The 15,795-nt window shown below is 42.3% G+C and overlaps 2 protein-coding genes across 24 annotated transcripts in view; both read left to right on the top strand.

Annotated features, from left to right (window-relative positions):
- Window positions 1–15,795, top strand: part of DST (dystonin) — a 523,559-nt gene that overhangs the window by 317,034 nt on the left and 190,730 nt on the right. For 15 of the 23 annotated variants that reach the window (XM_068142971.1, XM_068142968.1, XM_068142990.1 and 12 more), the window contains 7 exons: window positions 7–145; window positions 856–1,049; window positions 3,262–3,424; window positions 4,117–4,200; window positions 4,290–4,397; window positions 8,133–8,231; window positions 9,735–10,370. In XM_068142971.1, coding sequence (XP_067999072.1) covers window positions 7–145; window positions 856–1,049; window positions 3,262–3,424; window positions 4,117–4,200; window positions 4,290–4,397; window positions 8,133–8,231; window positions 9,735–10,370 — 1,423 coding nt within the window. The remainder of the gene's footprint in view (window positions 1–6; window positions 146–855; window positions 1,050–3,261; window positions 3,425–4,116; window positions 4,201–4,289; window positions 4,398–8,132; window positions 8,232–9,734; window positions 10,371–15,795) is intronic. The other 8 variants (XM_068142981.1, XM_068142979.1, XM_068142982.1 and 5 more) reach the window with 1 other exon arrangement.
- On the top strand, window positions 14,006–15,723 carry LOC137443369 (ERC protein 2-like). Its single transcript, XM_068142996.1, has one exon. It carries the CDS (start codon window positions 14,039–14,041, stop codon window positions 15,425–15,427), a length of 1,389 nt encoding a protein of 462 aa, XP_067999097.1. The 5' UTR covers window positions 14,006–14,038; the 3' UTR covers window positions 15,428–15,723.

Below are 15,795 nucleotides of genomic sequence, written 5' to 3'. Positions count from 1 at the left end.
TTTCAGATTAAAATCTGTAAATTTGGTGCTGAAGAACACCCAAGGAGCAGAATCCTTAGTAAAACTCTATGAAACTAAGTTGTGTGAAGAAGAGGCAGTAACAGCTGACAAAAACAATATTGAAAATCTGATGGGCACATTAAAGGTAAGAGTTTGTATTGTTGTGTATTTGGAGGAAATTCTGTATTTGGACTGACATCTCAGAAAAACATGGTGGCTTTGGAGCTGTGAGAGTTGGATAGTTTACATACACATTCTTGCAGTTAGGAAACACCTTGAAATATCTGAAGAGTGGCACGTGTTAATGCTGCAGTAAGACTGTTTTTTCCTCTTCAAAAGGTAACTTGTGTTTAAGGTAACATAAATTTGTTCTATAAATGCAGCCACAATAACACTCCTGCTACTGCTATGCTAATCAAGGTTTCCTAGCAGGTTTGGCAGATAACTTTGAGAAAGCAAGATTGAAGTTCAGCATTTTTTATGTGTTGCCTATACCTCATTTTAATATTGCAAATGATAGGCAGCAGGTTTTTGTTAGATAGAATGATTGGCATCTACCTAATGATTTTATTTTTTTTTTAAATCTGTAGTTAAGCAGGTTAATTTGCTGACAGTGTTTTGATCTGTGTGTTGTGGAGGATGCCTTTACTTAGAATTGTTTTGCAGTTCATAGCTAATTAGCTGCTTTGGACCCATTCTGGTGCTATTCCACTGTTCAAGCAACCAGAAGTCAAATATTAAATTAAACATTTTTTCATTTAGTCATTTACTTACTTTACTCATGTAAAAGATTAATTTATAAAAGAGTGCCATAATTTAAGAGTTACTTATGCTTTATCATTTATCACATCCTAGCAATGGAGATCTGAAGTAGATGAGAACAGACAAGTATTCCATGCCTTAGAGGATGAACTACAGAAGGCAAAGATGATCAGTGATCAAATGTTCAAAACGCATAAGGAACGTGATCTTGATTTTGACTGGCATAAAGAAAAAGTTGATCAGTTAGCTGAGAGGTGGCAAAACATTCTTTCTCAAATGGAAAATAGGTTTGTATAATTTCTTTTTATCTCCTTATATTTTATGCTGGTTTTATTGTTTGTGAGGAAAAATAATCAGAAATTAATGTTAAAATAGGTCAGAATAGTTTTCTCATCTTTTTGTGAAATGTACTAATATCAAGGATTCTTACCTTTTCTGTGCTGTTGACATAGCTGTCTTACTTTTCCACAGGAACTCTCTGCTACCACTAGGCACCAAAAACTTAACAAGATACAGAGCCATTTATTTACTTACAACTTACTAAGACACATTAGACATAAATTGTCTTTTTTTGTTGTTTCCAAACCAAAGCCTGCAGAAGTGGCTTGCTGTGATATGGAAATACAGCCCTTGATCAGCACAATTTGTTCTGACAGGCTAAACTAATGAGCTGATTCTTCGGTTGTGATTGGATTCATGTTAACTTGCTTTAATGACTTAAGTCCTAAGTCTAGAAGTCATTAGATTTTGCTGACTTGTGTGTAGTTTTGCCACAAAAACTTTTGGTGAAGTGCCAGTATTTTCTTCTGGATGTGCAACTATTTCAGGCAATATCCAATAGATATGTAGCTCTAAATTGAGCCCTTCAGTATACTGTCATGATGTGACTGGAGAATGTTACTCTAAAGCCCATGCCAATACCTGTGTGCAGATGCAGCAGAGCCCACCTATGCAGAATTCTGAAGATGTCCATACAAGACATGCCTGGAAACACTTTTTGCCTCAGTCTCTGTAGTTCTGTTTCAGAGAACAGAACTGTAGAGATGAAGGAAAAAGTATGGATGAGTTAGGAAATTCTGTGCTATACAGTCTAAATTTATTTCCTTTCAAGTCTACTGTAGCTTGTCATTATAGATGACCTGAAGGGCATCAAGGATAGTGCTCTTGACATAAAAGTTCACACAACCTTTCACATGTTTGTCCTCCTTTTCTAAGGAGAGAATATCTGTTCAGGTGCAATGCCAAAGTTACTTGTAATTAACTAATTTAATGGTCTGTGTTTAACATTGCTGGAAGTTAAAAGGAAGGTAGGCAAAAGCTGAGTCATTTGTAGGTGACTGCAGAATGGCTAGCTTTAAATCCACCTCAGATTTTTCATAATTTGGTAATGTGACTAATTTAAATGATAAAATAGTAGCTCTGTGAGGTGCTGAAGCATCCGTATTTCCTCAGAGGGCAAACATGAACCACATGCAATCCACACAGGACTATGTCATGGAATAGAGTAGGGTTAAAAGCGACTTAATACATAGTGGCTTCTACTGTAAATAGGACAGATTGTGGTAGTTGCTGCATGCAGCTGTAAACAAGCTGCTTTCTGCAAATGTTCACTCTGATGCTTCCTAACAGCTTGACACTGATGGTTGTTATACAAAAAGTATGTACAAATATTGGCTGCAATTATCACCATCCTTTCTCTTTTTCATGGTTATTAGCTTCAAAACATGCCTAAGTATTAAACCTGAGCAATATGGTTTCCTTTGCTCTTTTGCAGTCTTCTTTTGGCATTTTGAGAACAACACTACAGCAGAGATTCAAAGTATTCATTCCAGGTCAAGCTAACAAAAGATACTTAATATGTATGTTTATCCTGCAGTGTTTTGCAGTGGTCATATTTATATGATCTTTGAAACTACAGTGTAGGATTGCGAAAGAAAAACTGTCAGTATTCTCATCAGTATGGATATCACTTGCAAGAAATACTTGCATTTGCTTTTGCACATTAGAATATTTAAAGACTTTAGTCTGAGTATAATTCCTGTTGTTTTGTGTGAGGCTTGGGGAGTATGGTAAACCTCTACTTAACTCTAGCATAGCACAGAGCACTCCTTGATTCACATAGAACACATTTGAAATACTCTCACTTCTTGTAACAGAATTAATTGCTGTAGCAGAGCCTTGCCTTTTGCTTGTGGTGTCCTGTGCTTATGGACTTTCAAGCAATTTAGCTCACTCATGAAGAACATATGCAGAATTTTTTTCTGTAGTAGGATTTCTCTTGTCATTTATGGTGAATGAAATGGTTTCATCAATCTGGGAACCTTGGTGTTTTAGAAGTGAATGTACTGGGTAGTTAGTGTGAATTTACTATGTTTATAGTATGAGCTATAACAGATAAGGCATCTGAGGCCTTTAAGTCTGTATTTGGCTTGGAGTTGTACTTTTTGTCTTTAATATTCATCTTCCCCTCCTCTGGCTTATCTTCTAAAATAAAATCAGGTTGCATGATTTAGAAGGTATTAATAAATCTCTGAAGTATTACAAAGATACTTACAATTCGTTGGACATTTGGATTCAACAAGTAGAAGATACTCAGCGAAAGATTCAAGAAATCCATCCTGAAAATATCAAAGAATTGGCTAAGCAGCTGAACCAACATAAGGTATGAAAGGATCTCATTGGAGGGAGGCACTGCTGTAGTGACTGAACAAGTAAAATGATGATTTAAACAAGTGATCTCCATCCTACTTCCTGATAGGAAGTGCTTATATCCCTCAGCCCTTAACGTAAAATTCCAAGTCATCACCAGCTTTTATAAGTTTATGTTTGTAATGCAGCTAACATCATGAATGTATCACACAGTGACTGCTACTGCGATATAGACCAGATAGTTTTGGTCCTCAAGTCTGTAACAAGAGTAGAACCTTAGAAAGTTCCCAAACTTCTGATCTCTCCTTATCACATCATTTGTGATTCAATACTGCTCTTTGCATTTATAGATGTAGAAATATTTTCATAGAAGCAGAGCTAAACTGAACGACTGTCTGCAAGAAGGAAGTGCAGCTTAAATAAGAGAATAGCAAAATGTGTGCACAAAATTATTTAATACTGATTTTGTTTTAAGTTCCTTCACCCTCACTATCTACTAAATCTGGAAGGGTTTTTCATTGCTTCTGTGCTGTAAGCTTGACAAAGCCCAGGATATAGGTTATAGACTTGAGCATAAAATTACTTGTACACATATGGATATGTGCATATTGTATAAATTTCATTGTGTTAAATAAAGTATAAATGCTACTAATGATAGTAATAAAAATACCATTTCAAGTGAAGATGTAAATTTGTATTTTACAGATGCTGGTTTCTGAAATCGAAAGAAAACAAAGTAAAATAGATGAATGCCAGAAGTATTCAGAACAATACTCAGCTGCTGTGAAGGTAATAAATAATGTTACGCTTAAAGTCCTTCTTTTCCAGTGTCAGTAATACATGAAATGCTAATAATTTTTCGTGTTTTCTCTTTCCAGGACTATGAGCTGCATACTATGACCTACAGAGCTATGGTTGACTCTCAACAAAAATCTCTAGTGAAACGCCGAAGAATGCGGAGTTCATCAGACTTCATTATCCAAGAGGTAAATGGATTATTTTTATTTGACAGAAAAGTAGTGGGGTTTGAACCTTTGCTTAAAACAGAATAAACACAAGAATGGGATTTAGGATTTATTAAGGATTAAGTAGGGTAACCCAAGCAAGATTCTTTTCTTTCCCTATAGCTATATGATGTGATAAAGATTCTGTTGGTCACTATACAGTATTCAGGTAATGAGACAGCATACTGCTGTTGAAGAGCAGGCCCCTCAGTTTAGGAAGGACAGTTTAGGAGGACAGCTTCGTATCCCAGGTGCTGCGAGAGCCTACCAGGGGCAAGGCTATGCTTGACCTCCTCTTCACCAACAGGGAAGGACTGGTGGGCGATGTGGTAGTTGGAGGGTGTTTGGGGTCCAGTGACCACAAGATAATTGAATTCTCAGTTTTTGGTCAAGCCAAGAGGGGCGGCAAGAAGACCTCCACTCTGGACTTCCGGAGGGCAGACTTCGGGTTACTCAAGGAACTAATTCAGAGGGTTCCTTGGAATAAAGCCCTTAAAAACAAAGGGGTCCAGGAGAGCTGGACCTACTTCAATGAAGAATTGTTGAAGGCTCAGGGACAGGCTGTGCCAATGTGCCGGAAGATGAGCCGCCGGGGCTGACGGCCAGCCTGGATGGTTCATGAACTTTTAATGGAACTGAGGGAAAAAAAGAGGGTGTATCACCTTTGGAAGCGAGGGGAGGCAACCCACAGAATGTTTAAGGATGTTGCTAGGTCTTGTAGGAAGAGAATTAGGGAGGCAAAAGCACACTTGGAGCTTAAACTGGCCTCTACTGTGAAGGACAACAAAAAGTCCTTCTATAAATACATTAATAGTAAGAGGAAGGGGAAGGACAACCTCCACTCCTTGGTGGATACGGAGGGGAACATTGTAACAAAGGATGAGGAAAAGTCAGAGATACTTAACACCTTCTTTGCCTCAATTTTTACTAGAAGGGCAGAACGTCTTCCTGACAGCTGGCCTGCAGAGCTAGCAGAAGGAGCCAGGGAGCTGCACAGTTTCCCTATGTTCCATGACACGGTGGTTGGAACTCTCCTTAGCAGCTTGGATCCCCACAAGTCCATGGGACCAGATGGGATTCATCCTAGGGTGCTGAGAGAGCTGGCAGATGAGCTGGCCAAGCCACTCTCCATAATTTTCCAGCAGTCCTGGCTCACTGGCGAGGTCCCAGAGGACTGGAAGCTGGCCAATGTGGTGCCCATCCATAAGAAGGGCCCGTTGGATGAGCCAGGGAATTACAGGCCTGTCAGCCTGACCTCAGTGCCAGGCAAGATCATGGAACAGGTCATCCTGAGTGCAATAACACAACACTTACAGGATGGCCAAGGGATCAGGCCTAGCCAGCATGGATTTAGGAAGGGCAGGTCCTGCCTGACCAACCTGATCTCCTTCTATGATCAGGTGACCCGCCTGGTGGATGTGGGGAGGCCTGTTGATGTAGTCTACCTGGACCTCAGCAAGGCCTTTGACACCGTCCCCCATAGCAAACTGCTGGCCAAGCTGTCAGCCCATGGCTTGGACGGGAGCACACTGCGATGGGTTAGGAACTGGCTGGAGGGCCGAGCCCAGAGAGTGGTGGTGAATGGTGCCACATCCAGCTGGCAGCCAGTCACTAGTGGTGTGCCCCAAGGATCAGTGCTGGGCCCTGTGCTCTTTAACATCTTTATTGATGATCTGGATGAGGGCATTGAGTCCATCATCAGTAAATTTGCTGACGACACCAAGCTGGGGGCAAGAGTTGATCTGCTGGAGGGTAGAGAGGCTCTGCAGAGGGACCTCGACAGGCTGGACAGATGGGCAGAATCCAACGGCATGAGATTTAACACATCCAAGTGCCGGGTTCTGCACATTGGCCACAACAACCCCATGCAGTGCTACAGGCTGGGGTCAGAGTGGCTAGAGAGCAGCCAGGCAGAGAGGGACCTGGGGGTGCTGGTTGATGGTAGGCTTAACATGAGCCTGCAGTGTGCCCAGGCAGCCAAGAGGGCCAATGGCATCCTGGCCTGCATCAGGAACAGTGTGGCCAGCAGGAGCAGGGAGGTCATTCTGCCCCTGTACACTGCACTGGTTAGGCCACACCTCGAGTACTGTGTCCAGTTCTGGGCCCCTCAGTTTAGGAAGGATGTTGACTTGCTGGAACGAGTCCAGAGAAGAGCAACAAAGTTGGTGAGGGGTTTGGAACACAAGCCCTATGAAGAGAGGCTGAGGGAGCTGGGGCTGCTTAGCCTGGAGAAGAGGAGACTCAGGGGTGACCTTATCACTCCCTACAACTACCTGAAGGGAGGTTGTAGACAGGCTGATGATGGTCTCTTCTCCCAGGCAGCCAGTACCAGAACAAGAGGACACAGTCTCAGGCTGCGCCAGGGGAGGTTCAGGTTGGATGTTAGGAAGAAGTTCTATACAGAAAGAGTGATTGCGCTATGGAATGGGTTGCCCGGGGAGGTGGTGGAGTCGCCGTCATTGAAGGTGTTCAGAAGGAGATTTGATGGGGTGCTTGGTGCCATGGGTTAGCTGTTTGGGTGGGTTGGATTGGTTGATGGGTTGGACACGATGATCTTGAAGGTCTCTTCCAACCTGGTTTGGTTTATTCTAATAAAGGTTTATTCTAATAAAGATGTTGACTTGCTGGAGCGTGTCCAGAGAAGGGCAATGAAGTTGGTGAGGGGTTTGGAACACAAGCCCTATGAGGAGTGGCTGAGGGAGCTGGGGCTGCTTAGCTTGGAGAGGAGGAGACTCAGGGGTGACCTTATTGCTCTCTACAACTACCTGAAGGGAGGTTATAGACAGGTGGATGTTGGTCTCTTCTCCCAGGCAGCCAGCACCAGGACAAGAGGACACAGTCTCAGGCTGCGCCAGGGGAGGTTTAGGTTGGATGTTAGGAAGAAGTTCTATACAGAGAGTGATTGCCCATTGGAATGGGCTGCCTGGGGAGGTGGTGGAGTCACCATCATTGGAGGTGTTCAGGAGGAGACTTGATGGTGTGCTTGGTGCCATGGTTTAGTTGATTAGGTGGGTTGGATTGGTTGATAGGTTGGACACGATGATCTTGAAGGTCTCTTCCAACCTATTCTATTCTATTCTATTCTATTCTATTCTATTCTATTCTATTCTATTCTATTCTAGTCTAGTCTATTCTATTCTATTCTATTCTATTCTATTCTATTCTATTCTATGTTATCCAAATTATAAAAAGATACATGTGAAATGCACCTCAGTAAAACTGTTTAGAACTACCCCTGGGCTAGGTCTTGATCACAGTAAGCAGGGGGATATTTCCCCTCTGCTTTGGTAAAACTTAGCAGATCTGGACACTTTCAGACATTCCAAGGCAAATCAGTGTCATTTGAGTAGGACTGAGAAATATGTCTCCCTGCTGTTACAGAGGAATAGTGGCAAGCACTCTTTGTCCCTCTTACACTGCTTCTTACAGGGGGAAGAATCAAATGACTATGATATGAAAACATTGCTTTCTCTTACCTATCCTTTTGGATTTAATAGATTCCTAGGATTTATTTGTGCAAGTGCACCCTGTTGATGACATTCAAGTTTGTTATCAAAATTAGGACTTTGGATTCCACAATCAGGATTTTGGAATCAAAATTGCAATAGGTTCTAGAGCAATGTTTATCATGTCTGTGAAGTTTAATGGGAGTGTTTCCCTCTATCTTTTCCCCCTTCTTTCCCCGCCTCACTCCATCCCCAATTTCTTTTTCTGCAGTTCATGGATTTACGGACTCGCTATACTGCCTTAGTGACTTTGATGACCCAATACATTAAGTTTGCAGGTGACTCTTTGAAAAGACTGGAAGAGGAAGAGGTAGGTCATCCCTTGACAGCCAACCAAGTAAAAAGAACAGCTAGGCAAGGAATATACCTGCTGGATTTATTCACAAAATTAGCAGTGGAATTGAAATACTGCAATTCCTTCTAGGTTGTACTTTATGCAGGAATGTAGGTGTGTTAGATTATACCATTATCATTCAGATTAGCAAAATCCCTCCATTTTTATGAATTTTTTTCATTCTTCCACCAGCAGAATCATGATTCACTAAATTCTGATGGAGATGTAGTTACATACAGTATATTTTAATACTTTAACATTTTAGAGCTTAATCTTCCTGATAAATACAAACATTAAAATGAGGGCAGACTTTATATGCATGTACTGTTGATACCCTGTGTAGGTTTTAGTATGCATTCTGATCCACTTAACATACAAGGGAGTTCCTTAAGCAGAGAGATGTGATGCCCTCTTAATTTCTTAATTTTCTTTGACATGTTCAGATGTATTTATTTCCTTCTACCTTTCTACTGTATTGATGCCTTGGAGTCCAGTAGCATTTAATTTATGCTTAATGTTGAAGCTCATTAATGAGAGTAGCTCACTGAAATTGAGCAAACAAATTACTCAAAATACCTGCTTGTTGAAGAATCAACCTTACAAATAATTGAGAAAAAATACTTAGAAAATCTAAACTTTCTTTTGAATATTTCTCTCTGAAAGATTCTTTAAAGACTCTATAGTATTTTAGTATAATCTATACAGTGCATGCCTCTAAAATAATGCAAGCAATATAAAATTGGAGAGCACTTTTCATAGGGGTATAAATTTGTATGTTGTTTCAGAAAGAAAAACAGACTTCTGAAGTAGCTGTTACATAATTGTGGTGCTGACTTTGTCTTTGTTGGGTTTTCTTGCTATTGAATACCTATGGACAAACCATAGCACTAGGAGTATGTTTCTTTGTACATCCTGAAGTGGTGGAGGATACTGCAGCCACTCTGTGGATGTAGTATGACTAATAATGCTAATGGTGTCAAGGATAAAAAGTGAAGCAGACAATGAGAATTAAACAATGATCAAGAAACCTGTGAATGCCAGCTAATAGGCTTTATGTTCTTCAAGAGCAAATCAAGTATTTTAAAATCTTGAGTTTCAGTCTGCTCTGAATCTCCAGAAATACTTTTTTTGGAAGGTGGGAAACACTCCCCATTGTCCATCTTTCTTCTCCTTTCAGCATCCTCCTAAATCTTTGGTATATTTGAAGGTAATCCGAGGAGACTGCCAGTCTCAAAGTGGTTTGATGTTTTATTCTTTTTAATCAAGGTAGCAAAATAGAAAATTAGTAATCCTTTTCAAATGAGTAATGATAATTTTTACTTCACGGATCAGACCTTGAAGCTGTGATTGTTCCACAATTTTCTTCCATGACAGTCTCCTTCCTGACTCTCAGTAATGACATTAAGAATGCGCAGAACAAGTTAAAAATATGATACTTTCCATGATATCTCAGATTAATCTATGTGCTGTCATGCTCAGAGTTTACCAGAAGAGAGTGAAGTCCAGCAACCTGAGAAGTCAGCTGATGTCTTCCAGTGTTTGGAATGGAATGAAGCTGGTGAATTCAGAGAGAAAAACACACCTAATGAAAGCATGATGAATGTGGAATATTTGCAGGAAGATAATTCTTCCAGTAAACATAAACACACAGAAAATAAATTGGAAATTGACATAAGAAAATTAGATGTAGACAGACACAAGAAAAGCAAAACTAAAAATGCAAATACAGCCTTCTCAGAAATTATGTCTATAAAAGAGAACTCCTTTCCAGTATCAGAACATGGATTAGCAAAAAATCCTTCGAGTCAGGATGAGAAAGCAAGTGAGAAGAAAATATCACAGAATAAAATTTATGGTTTGGACAACATAAATACAAGCAGACAGAAGCAGAATGGAAAAGGCAGCTTAGATGAGGGTCAGAAATGTAAAGATTTAGTGCTGATTGCAGAAATGGACAGCAGAGGTAAGGGTTGTAGCACAAAGGTACCTGGAAAAAAACCTGAACTACAGAAATTGTTCTGTGAAAACATGAGGAAAAAGGCCTCATTTGCAAAAAAAGAAAATCAAAGAAAAAGAATCAATGGTAATGAAGAAAAAAGGAGCACAACTGTTAAGGTACCAGGGTATTTATGCAATACAAATGAAACAGTAAATTTCGGGATGATCCTAAATCAATCTAAATCAACATTTGAATCTCAAAATATGTCAAGGTCAAGTGATTTGAAGTTGATTGAATATAATTGAAACCATGAATATGCTAATTATATTATAATTACTGTGTATTTTGAGATGTTTAAATTCTTCAGTTTGTATAAATTTCTGTTTATTTTGTATTACTATTTAATTACCATCCTTTTCCCCACCCAGCTGATGCTCAGTGATGTCTCTTAGAAGTAATGAAAGCTAACAAGTTATAATTTGTAACTGTTTGTATTTTTAGTTCTTCATTTTCAGCATAATACATTAGAGTGTGGGATGTCTTTGGGAGCATAAAAGCAGAATTTTTAAGAAACCAATTTAAATGTTTTCTGTCTGCTGGGGTCTGTTCAGAATGATGACACAGGAAATATAGAGATGAAGTGAAGAAGCTGCCTTTGCATTAGCCTTTTAGGAAATAAGTTTCATATGAAAAGTTAACTAAATCTGGTAAATCTGAAGTAAACATTTTATCTATTTGAAAATGTTTCCAATTACCCTTTAGGCCATGTATGATCATAGGAATATAAATGTGTTCTTACCTCACATTAGCTCACATTTGGTAACTAATTCTATAATAGTGCTGATGAAGACAAAGTGTGTATGGCTTCAGCCATATAATTATCTTCCTTCTATTACCTTCCTTCTAAGAGTCTTCCTTGGTCTGCCAGCATATGGAGACTACTAGCCAACTGGTTTTCACTGGGATTTTCCTGAAGACCATGTTTATACTCCTAAGTGTGTGTGCTCCTACCAGTCCCTGAGCTGAGGCTGTGGAAGCATTGAAACTGTGGAGTATGCTACAGAGTACAGGTGCTGGGTGCTTTAGATACTTCTCCTTCTGGAGATGATGCATCCTGGTACTAGTTCTAGATACTGCATCTTTTATTGGAGGAGTTTTTCAAACTTCTCTTGTGTTTTTTTTTGACTTGCAAGCATAAAATCCTTCTTCCAGTTTGTACTGAATTGATTCAGAAAAGGCAGGCTGCTTTCTCCTTGGGAATTCTTGCACATGGTCTTTGGCTCACTGTCTGTTCTACCTATTTAAAGAAAAAGCACATGTGAGCTGTTGTTCAATGCTTATCACTAAGACGCATCTGACTGAAGTGAGAGGTTTCAGAGCTTCTTTGCTTTGTGGATATCTTCATGAAGGGTTTCATGTCAGGCTTATGGTAACTTCCTAAAGCTTACTCTGTTGATAGAAGGTGATGGGATTGGGCACTGCTTGTCCCACTTTCTGGTCATACCATTTATATATGAGTAAGTATTTTCCCTTCTCCTTCTCAAAGAGCCTAACATGTTCCATGTGCTATGTTACAAAAAGTGCATCCCAACTTATCTTGTTCTTTGTAATGGGTTGGGGCAGACCCCCTCCCCACCACGCGCAAAAAAAAATGACTCAGACAAACAGATTGCAAAAGTGATGGAAAGTTTAAATAGAACAGTGAGTGCGTGCAGAGAACTAGAGATACAGTGACGAGAGAAAAGAACCCAAAACAGACCCAGAGAAACCCATCCCTACCTGGGGGTACACCCGAGACCCCCAGGGCTCCCTCTTCCCCCTCCCATTGCTAGGCTAGTCTCAGCTGGCCAGATCTGAGACTGCCCATCCTCCCGTGGCCTTGGGCCTAGCAAGGCCCAAGGCCAGGAGATCTCTCCCCCATGTTACCGACTGACGGAGGAGGAAGAAAAGAGAAAGTGCCAGACCCCGCCACAAAACTTATAGTGGTGCAAGGGATCATGGTAGGAAATAACCTAATTTCCTGTGTCCACCCACTGGGCTGGACTTCTGGACACAGGAAGCACCCCGTAGCAGAGGGCACCCAGCCCAAACTACGACAGGAGCCACCCCTTTATTTCAAACCATGATGCCTGCACCCAAACACATCATCAAATCAGAAAACTGATGACATGTCCGGCGAAGTCCGTGTCTTCATCTGGGCGTCCACTCAGTCTCTCAGTCAGGCTCTAGTGTCTGTTCATTCCAGTTCTTCTTCCTTCATCCAATGGAACCTCCCGGCGATGCAGAACTCATTCTCCTGCGGTGCAAGTTCTCCATGGATCTGTTGGGCATCCTGGTCACCTGGAACAGCCTCACGACTTCTCAGCCAAGCCTCTACTTTTCACAGATCATCACTCGGCGGCATATTCTCCACCCCTGGGGCAGGCCAGTCGAAATCATCCAACCCACGACTGCCTTTTTTAATCCATCCAGGGTGCCGCAATCAACCGCTTCCAACTGCGGTCCCACTACACGGATGCTTGTCCAAGGTACTCTGCCCCCCCACTAGGCGTACCCGTACCAAGGCAAGACAGCATCCGGCTGCACACCCCCCCCACCACCAGAAAGGGAGGGGCTGCACCACAGCTCACTGAGAAGAAGGGAGGTGGAGCCAGGTGCTCGGCGCCAGTTTCGGAACTCGTCCGAAAAAGTCGGGGAAGAGACTAGGGCCGGGCCCGCCGCAGCCCGAGCGTACGGCCGGGTCCGCCGGCGCCGCTCGCCCGCAGCAGGGCTCCGCCCACCTCTGCCGCCGCGGCGCAGAATCAAAATCACCTCCACCCCTCGGACACTCAAACGGCTTCTCCAGCGAAAGCCATGCGCGCGTTCTCAGAGCCCTTGAAAACGGCTTTCCAGCTGGAGTCCCCGTCGGCCCCCCGGGGCTTCGGGAGCTGGCTCGCCCGCTCGCAGCGGCTGGCTCTATCCCCGCAGCGAGAACGGACCTGACTCTGATCTGCTCGCCGCTGCCCCTCCCCCACTTCACTGCCCGCCGCGGAGGAGGGGCAGGTTCCGCGTTCTCAAGCGGTACCCCGATGCCGATGGTCGAGAACCACCCCTGCCTGAAATAGCAGAAGGTCCGTGCCACCGGCAGCGCACCAGTCATCCCCCCACAATCCACACGAACTTACACGGCCGCCCCGGCAACATCACTTGAGCCCCCAACTGCCAAACCCAAACCGACGCCCAGAACTGAATTTAAACTCTCCATCCTTTGCAATCGATCTGCAGAGTGGGCACAACAGCCAGCCCCACGTTGGTGCGCCAAAATGTAATGGGTTGGGGCAGACCCCCTCCCCACCACGCGCAAAAAAAAATGACTCAGACAAACAGATTGCAAAAGTGATGGAAAGTTTAAATAGAACAGTGAGTGCGTGCAGAGAACTAGAGATACAGTGACGGGAGAAAAGAACCCAAAACAGACCCAGAGAAACCCATCCCTACCTGGGGGTACACCCGAGACCCCCAGGGCTCCCTCTTCCCCCTCCCATTGCTAGGCTAGTCTCAGCTGGCCAGATCTGAGACTGCCCATCCTCCCGTGGCCTTGGGCCTAGCAAGGCCCAAGGCCAGGAGATCTCTCCCCCATGTTACCGACTGACGGAGGAGGAAGAAAAGAGAAAGTGCCAGACCCCGCCACAAAACTTATAGTGGTGCAAGGGATCATGGTAGGAAATAACCTAATTTCCTGTGTCCACCCACTGGGCTGGACTTCTGGACACAGGAAGCACCCCGTAGCAGAGGGCACCCAGCCCAAACTACGACATTCTTTTATAGATTTTAAAGAATAAGGAAGCCTCAGTGCTCAGATCTAATGGCACAGCAAAATAGCACAATTGGTGAGAACATAAAACTCATGGGAAAGGTGAAAACACTTGAGGAGATGTTGGATATGAAAAAACAAAAGTTTCAATTGGAACAGGAGGTCGTGAAAGTGAGGGAAGCTGCAGAAAAAGAGCAGAAGCAGCAGCAAAAGGGCATGGAAGAGATATGTCTTCAGAAGACCAAGGCTGAGCAAGAGGCAAAGCAGTGTCATATGGATCTAGAGAGCATTGCAAAAGAGAAAGCAGATGCAAAGCAGGAGCTGGAGTGTGTAAGGCAGCTCATTTTGCATGCAGAGACTCAAAGAAACATACTGAAGGAAAACCTCCATGCTTTTCGAAGTCAAATAGAAGAAATCACCTTTACCAGAAGAAACCTTGAAGAGCATCTAATAAGAGAAGGTACTAATCCCTGTGATTTAGAGCAAGAAAAGAAAACCTTAATGCAAGAACTGAGGAAGAAAACAGAAGGCAAAGACAAACTTAGGAAGCTGATAAACCAAATGGAACAAGCTCTTGAATTTAAAGGGAATCTGTCAGAACTAAGAAAAGAAGACAGGTACTCTGTACCTAGGGAAACTTTGCTGCCAAGTTTAATGGCTGGGCAAGGCAATCAGTGTAGGAGTGATTCTGACATGACAAGTTTCCAGAAGAAACAAGAGCTCCAAGAATTAGAAGAACTTAAACAGGAGATAGATGAGCTAACACTTGCTAACAAAAAAGCTAATAAAACTATTAAAAACCTGAAATATGAACTGAATGAAATTGGGCTTCAGAAATCATCAACAGAAGAAGTGTCTTCTTTATTCAAAATAAAAATAGGTCAAGTCAACAGTGAACTTAAATGCCTGAAACTTAAGTTGGAAGAAAAAGAACAAGCAGAGCAGCAATATTTGCAGCAGTTGAAAGACCTGGGCAAGCAGTTACACAGAATGACAGATAAAGCTGAAGAAATGATGCAAGAAGCTGTAGACCTGAAGAAAATTAAGATGAACTATGAGGAAGAGCTGAAATCTCTTCAGCAAGAAAAGGCACAGCTAAAAAGAGAAGTAGAGGAATTAACTGTATCACAGACAAAAACTGAAATCACTATCAAACATTTAAATTCTCAGATTAGTTGTCTTCAAAAAGAGAAACTGGAGGCTGAACACAGAACACAGTTGTGCAAACAAGAAGCAATTAATGTGCAAGACCAATGTAAGAAAATTCAGGAGCAGCTGCTTCAAAAAGCAAAAGTAGAGAAAGAAAACCATCAGGAAATTCAGATGCTGAAGAATGAATTGGCCAAAAGTAATCAGACATCGGAGGCATGTAAACAGAAAATAGAGGACCTTATTAAAGAGAACACTGAAACAAAACTAATTATGACTGTGACCGTTTGACGTTGTCCCCTTAAGAAAGGGAATATGGTGGACGGAAGTTGATAAACGAAAAGAAGGATCTAAACTAATTTCATTGGTAAAGTGGGAGGAAGCACCTTCTGAACTGGGAGTGCAGGAGGGTATCCTGGGCACTCCGGCATCTTTATCTTCAGTCTTTCTTCCGCTTCTCCTTCGGGCAGCAGCTTGCAGCTCCTGGGCTTTCGGCCAAGGCTTTGGCCTTGAAAATTGAAACTGATAAGGCCTGTATTAACTGCTTTCCAGTTAACACAACTGCTTCTAACCTTTTTTCTCTTTCTCTCTCTTTCTAACCTGCTCTGGGGAAAAGGGGGAGAGAGGGGGAGAGCGGAGGTGGGGAACCCCCTCAGCAG

The sequence above is a fragment of the Melanerpes formicivorus genome, unplaced genomic scaffold (assembly GCF_026170545.1).
Source record: "Melanerpes formicivorus ecotype bairdi unplaced genomic scaffold, bMelFor1.0.p_v2 SCAF_9, whole genome shotgun sequence".
Lineage (NCBI taxonomy): Eukaryota > Metazoa > Chordata > Aves > Piciformes > Picidae > Melanerpes > Melanerpes formicivorus.
This window is presented reverse-complemented; position numbering and strand designations above follow the sequence as displayed.